This window comes from Cynara cardunculus (genome assembly GCF_001531365.2).
Source record: "Cynara cardunculus var. scolymus isolate 2C chromosome LG 17, CcrdV1, whole genome shotgun sequence".
Taxonomy (NCBI): domain Eukaryota; kingdom Viridiplantae; phylum Streptophyta; class Magnoliopsida; order Asterales; family Asteraceae; genus Cynara; species Cynara cardunculus.
In genome coordinates, this window is record NC_037544.1 from 2015288 (window position 1) to 2022594 (window position 7307).

At 33.8% G+C, this 7307-nt stretch overlaps 1 protein-coding gene across 1 annotated transcript; it reads right to left on the reverse strand.

Annotated features, from left to right (window-relative positions):
* Positions 1-4393: 4393 nt before the first annotated feature.
* LOC112500939 lies at positions 4394-5784 on the reverse strand. Its single transcript, XM_025104558.1, has one exon. The coding sequence runs from the start codon at positions 5298-5300 to the stop codon at positions 4866-4868; it is 435 nt and encodes a 144-aa protein (XP_024960326.1). The 5' UTR covers positions 5301-5784; the 3' UTR covers positions 4394-4865.
* Between the last annotated feature and the right edge of the window lie 1523 nt (positions 5785-7307).

Here is a 7307-nt window from a genome sequence, read left to right on the forward strand (position 1 = left end):
ACTTTGCGGACCTTTGATCTAAGGTGCACTCGCTCAGCAAAATTCCTGGATCTATTGTTGATTATGAAGTTGGAGATGGGTTTGATGTTTCTTTGAGATGGAAATGCTTATAGTGATCGGGGTGAGTTTGATGTTTCTGGAGATGAGTTTCAAACTTTCGATTCATTGGAGATGTGTGTATATAATTATGTATGATATAATATTTGTATAGATAGAAGTTCAAAAGAGAACCTTCCATCAACCATTGAATCTACAAAATAGAATACTCATCATATTCAAATGTAACCGCTACCATGGTCAAGAACACAGTAGGTTAGGGACGTTTTCTTAAGATCATTGAAATAAACGATTTTAAATACTATTTTGAATGTAAAAATACTTCGAAACATTGCCAAAATTAGCACACAACATACTTAGGGCTTTTTATTAAATTCTTACCATGTATCACTCACCTTACCAACAAACAGAGCAAGTATTGAGGATCTTACCTGGTAAGAAACATAACAAAGATAGAAAATCTTACATGGTATGAGGCATAGCAAGAACACATAATCTTACCCGGTAAACGTTTACCGGGTAAAAGACATTTATTAATAATCATTAGGGGTTGTTTGTTTACCTCTTAATAGTTCCATTAAGAGACAATCTCTGAATCGTTAAGAGGTGATTCTTGTTTGGCAAAAAAAAAAGTCTACCTCTTAGTGGTTCTAAAACCCTCTAAATGATTTTGTATCCTGGACCTCTCTTAACCGTTAAGAGCCCTAATTTCATTATAAACAATTACCAAACAATTATATTTCATTTTGCACTATATCATGAGAGTCTCTTAATTATTCTGACCACTTAATGATTCTGCACAAAACCATTCGGCAACTGCCAAACAACCTAAATGTAGATAATAACTCTAGCAAGTAAGCACTTACCCATTTGATAACCAGCCTGTAACACTACAATTAACCCTAAACCAACACTTTACTCAGACACAGAACTACTGCTCTTGAACAGATGGTTTGCTGTCCAGAACAATGTTTAAAACCATCCAAAACATTCACGAATAGCAACAGTAAACCATCCAATAAACTTTGCAATGTAGCCAAATTGGACAACCATAGCTTGGATAACTTCACCATAAGCAATGAGCTTTTAGAACTTAGGAGACTGGGAAAAGGGTGTTCAAATACATATAACCAATTAATTGAGTTTGCAAAACGACCTGTTCCTTTGATTCGGTTTCAATAATAAACATAAGAGAAACTAATAAACTTAACACTTATCAAACGAATATGATAAACACAATTTCGATAATCAACGCCACCAATTTCAATTAATGAACACAACAATTTCAATAGTCAATATGATAAGCTTTAACACTTTCAAACAAATATCCAGCAATTTGGAAATTTCAACAAACAGTTACTATTCAGTAATCAAATACTAGTTACTAGGAGCTGAGGATTTCAACAATCAACATAACACAACACAGAGAGAGAGAGATGAACCCTAAAAATTAGAAATGATTGAACCCGGAAAAATCGACTTACCGAGATCGAGCAGGATTTCTAAACTCTAATTCAGCCTACAGAGGTTGTCGAGGTCGAGGACGACGTCTTGGCACACGCGATTCGACGAACAATCGCAAAATCGCAGGGGTTGAGGGATCGACTTGGGGTGGGCCTTAGAAATAGAAGCTGGAGTATTTGATTTTGGGCCAAAGATGGTCAAAGTCAAACATCAATCCCGGGCCAGGTCGTGTCGGGCCTACATCGAACCCGGTTTTAGAATTGCTTTTCATAACGGTCCCGACTAGAAACCAATGGCTCGATCTATGTGTTTTGTAACTGGTCGCTAAAAATATCGTGTTTGAAGATTATTTTTTGGACAATATCTTATTGAAATAGATTTTAAAATTTCTAATTGGGTCATTCAAATACATTTTAAAAATATTTTTTTAAAATATTTTTACAAAAAAATGTCATATGTGTTTATATAATTAGGATTTTTGAGATCAGTATTGGAACATCTGAAAAAACTTGAAAAATGTCAAAAAGAAAATGAAAAGATTTTAATTTTTTTTTTTTTTAATATTTTGGCAAAAAAAACTCGAAAATCTTGTAGAATCCTTAAAAAACTTGATATATAATTTATTAAAAAAATTAAAAAATCGGATCTATGTATAACCGGTCCCGAGCCAGGTAGTGGATTTTTCCTTTAAAGTGTAACCGGTTAAGGACTGTGGGGCCAAATCAGGTCCCTACTGGTCCCGGTTCTCCGCGGGTTCCCTTTCAGGGGGGCCAGTTTGGTCATCTCTACTTAGGGGTCGTTTAGTAAACTCTTATTGTGTAAACATATACCAAACATCACTTAATCTAATGAGTGAGCTTTGTAAAGACGGCGAATATTACTCTGTAATAAGTATAGCAAGGACTGTAATATTCTAATCAGGTAAGTGAATGTGATGACTCTAGTCGTTAAACGCTTGTCCAGTAAGCATTTAACAAACATCCCTTAGGAGGAGTTTGGTTCATGGAATAGAATTTGGTGGAATTGAAGTCCATCAAAAGAACTTGACTTTGAAAAATTGGAATGAAATTTAACCATGCGTTTGGTTGATTGGAACTATACTGGAATCCCCTAAAAAAAATTAAAATATTCATCTTTATTTGGGGAGTGTGGGATTGGAAACTGTGACACCACCTCCAGCTCCACCATCCACATGGTGGTCGAGGTGGAGGTGGTAGTTGTGACGACGATGGTAGTGACCTAATAATCCGGTGGCGAGGTGGGGGTGCAGGACGGGGTAGTTGTGAGAGGTGGGGTTTGGGGTACACCGACTATGTTGATTAAATTGGATGCAAAAAGAATGGAATTTAATTTCTTCCATTACGTCAAAGAATGATGAATTAATTGATTTGTGGAATTCAATTGAATTTGGAGTATTTCATCTATTTTTTAAAAGTGAACCAAATAAATGAATTGAAATTTGATCAAAGATATTTGTCATTCTAATTCCATAAAAAAAAATCGAATTCCACAAACCAAATGACCACATAATTTGAGTAATTATAATCGGGTTGGTGGAATTTGGTTTGAGTAATGACCCTAATGGTATAAAGTTTTACAGTGACAATTTTGTAACTATTAAGAAGTCTTGTGGCAATTTTGTAGTTATGAATATTTAGATTGTAAATCTAATCTAAGAGTTGATGATTGGTCTTACGGGTCTCACGAAAAACCATTGGTCTCACATGATCCCAAGTCTCTCTATATATATATATGTGTGTGTATGTATGTATGGATATGTGTGTGTGAGAGGGAGAGATATTATTAATTATAATATTATGTTTAATAAAATCCATTACGTCACGAAGGTCTTCCATAATAATTGATATATTTTAGTTAAAGGACCAAATCTGTAATTTTTGATAAATAAAAGGACAAAAATTGTAAACTCTTTAAAGAATATTAAAGATTTTATTGACTTTTTGTTGTTGTCAGAAATGACTTTAAATAAAAACAAAAACAAGTTCTAGAACAAGATATATATCACCAATATTTTGTAATAAACAATAGATTTGGATTACACTCTTGCTTATAAAAATAATATGCTTCTTTCAAAAGGGTTAAATATTGCTTTGCCATTTGAAGCAATAACATAGATGGTGATATTTGATTGGTTTAAACTTGACTCCAAAGATTAAAAGTGTCTGAAGGTTTAAGATTCAAATCCAATGAAAAATAAAAATTCTTTTGTGGCCATGAAAGTTCAAATGAGGTGACTCCGGACTACCCATAAAACAGGTGGTCATTCATAATACATGGATTCAATCAGATATAATTTAAAAGATTTTACACGTTCGTTGATCAAGGTTTGACAGAAGAGTTTTTTTGTGTGTTAACCATGCATATTTAGGTTGGCTTGTTTGTACTACGACTAAAAGATTGTTTGTTTACCTCTTAATAGTTCCATTAAGATACAACCTCTGAATTGCTCAAAGGTGAATCTTGTTTGACAAAAAAAAATGTCTCTTAATAGTTCTAAAACCATCTAAATGATTTTGTACATTGGATCTCTCTTAACCTTTTAACACTCTAATTTCATTTTGAATAATTACCAAACAATTATATTTCATTTTGCACTATATTATAAGAGTCTCTTAATCATTCTAACCACTGAATCATTCAACATCAAACCATTCAGCAACTATCAAACAGCTCATAATTCCAGGACCCTAGAGAACCGTCAGAAAAATCCCTAGTGGCTTTACAAAACTCCAAACTCAAATTGATGACCTCTAAAAAAGATCCCAAAAACCAAGTATTATTGTCAGTTGAGTTAACCCATCATTTTCATACCAACCAATGTGGGTCAATAGCACAAGTACATATAGGAAATGGAGCAACAATCAAGAAATTTCATATTTGCCTCTACAAATTGAAAGTTTTACAATTGAAGATGAACATATGAAGACAACAATATCATATTTTTTTTTTCTCTATTTAAACATTTAAAAAAAAAACAATAAAAGAAGATAAATTTGAAGCCTTCAAAGGGTTTACTAATCACAATCAAAAAGTATGTGCACCTACAAATTGAAACAACAACAAAACAATCTTCACAACCTCCATTAATGGTGGGTCTTTCTTCAAAAGGTGTTTACCAAAGACGATGACGGTTCAAGCCGCGTTTTCGATTCAAGAAACGAGCCTCAAATGGATTCAAGAACCAATCTTGAAACAATCAAGAACGAATCTTGAAACAATCCAAGAACGACCCTCGAATGGATTCAAGAACGAATCTTGGAACAATCCAAGAACGACCCTTGAATGGATTCAAGAACGAATCTTGAAACGATTCGTGTATTTGGCTAATCGTATTTTTCTCTCCAACTGTACACAAGAAACAACACCCACGAAAGTGCCAAAATGAAATCACCAAGAACGAGCCGAAGCCAATCACGACCAAGCTCTTCGAGCTTCCGCTCAAAGTATATCCTCCAGACTGCCATGGCAATGTGAAGAAGAACACACCCTTTGGCAAAAAAGCTCTGAAAGTCCCTATCTTTCACAAATGCCACCATGAACAACAAGATTCCAACAGCAAATAAAAGCAACCCAGAGAATGAATCAGAGGTCTGAATCAACAGTTGATCATGGGGTGTTGACCCCAATAGCTTAATAGCAGTTTCATTGCCATGGCTGAATGCAAAAACCTCATGGCTATAGAACATCATTAGGGTTCCACAACTTAAAGCCACTATAGAGTAAATCATACATATTGAGAAAAAACCAGATGATCCCATTTCAACAAAAACACCAAATTTGAGTACTTCACCTCACAAAATCTACAGATTTAATCGATGCGAAAAGAAAACCCATTTCGTATAATCGATCAACAAACCTAAATCAACATAAAACGCAAGAAACTAAAAACCCCATATTTTCAGAAACAGTAAACCCTAACGGATGAACCCTAAAATCAAAACAACAAAATCCATCGTCAAGAACAGAAATTGGTAAAAACCCAGAATTATTTCAACACAAATCGGCAAATATAAGCTGAAAAGAATAACACCCAGATGAATTCAACTGTCTACAACCCCTAAATCACGATAAATTATAAGAACCCTAATCAAAGATCGATCCTTTCTTGATATACAACAGAACCCACAAAGATTTATGAACAGAAAGTTGAAATACTAACCGTGTAAACCTAATGATCAAGTGGGAAATCTTGAAGTTATGAAAAGGGTTTATAGAAGACAGAAGGATGAGGATAGAGTATGGAGTATGGAGGACTGTTTATGATTGCCGACAGATGACAGCGATGGTGGGGTGTTCTTAAAGGATATAATCGTAATTATGTTTTTGATTTCTCATGTCGATGATAGTGCTAGAGATGTCATCATTTTGGTACAAGCATTAAAGAGTTGTAATATATGCATAGAGGGTTGTACACACCATTGTTGTAGGAATCATAGCTAAAAAAAATAATGTTTTTTTTAATAAATTTTTAATTTATTTACATATAAAGTCAAAATATTTAAATAAAGAAAATAAAGAAAGTTGGAATTTCCATAAAAAGAAAGAAGAAATTTCTGTTTCTATGCTTTTAAATCCAAAAGTCAAAAGTACCAGAAGGTCACATGTTCAAATCAAATGAGGAACAAAAATCTCCTTATGGCTATAGAGGTTCAAATGCGGTGACTTCAGGCTATCTGCAAAGTAAGTAGTCGTCGTGGGATTAGTCGGCTAGCATAGCGGGTTGGATATCCAGGTTAATAAAAAATGAAAAAATGTAATGAATATGTATAATATTACATTCTTTTAAAAATATATCTATTCTTCATGCATGGTCCAAAATACCCTTTCATTTGTAGTTTGTTGAGTAAGAGGTTGTTTGGTTGGTTTTCTATTAAGTCTTTGTGGATAAAATTGTCTGTATATATTGAGAAAAGTTTATTTAAGGAGCGTGTTTTCTAATTGGAATGAGCGGGTTTTGAAAAAAACTTGTTTTTTGTGTAAAGCTCCACCCTGTATGCTTGATGCATAAGCCACGTTTTATATCATTAAATCACTACCCAACAATCATTTATAGCTGACCGGATAAATTGTGTCTGTGAGTTCCATTACGCTCGTTAAAGTGCTAAGGTAGACGTGGTTACAACAAGGGGTATGATTTTCGGCAACAATTCCTCCAGCTCCATATCGACACCTCTCACTAAAAACAAGTTATTCGTTTTAATTTACGGTTTTTATGGGTTACGAAAGATGTCACTTTTGATTTGTTTAAGAACAAGAGATCCTAGTGACAACGATGTTCAGATCAATGTTTCATTGGCTAATGTTTCGTGGATGAAAGGATGGCAGATATGTGGGTGAATTATAATTACAGTACCTTAAACCTAAATCTAAAGCTATCATATGTAGAAAAGCCAGTTTCTGCTAGGAACTCCAGTTTTCGGTACGTATTGATGTACCTTTGTTTGAGTACTTCGAGTTTGTTACAAAACCATCTGTAAAACCCACCAAACAACTCAGAACTGATAGCAGTGGTTAGTCCTTCGTAAATCAAAATCTATCCATGAAATTAATCTGAATTAAGTCATCGAATTTGAAATTGAATTCTCTCAAAGAATTTGAAAAGAGAAATTTGAGTTTTTATGCTTAATGTTGTTTCAAATATTAAAGATATGCTCAAGTAACATTCTCTAGAAAATATGATTAGTTTCTAGATTCTCAATTTAAGTTTTTATGCTTAATGTTGCCACATATATAAAAAAATATGCTCAATTACCACTCTCTAAAAT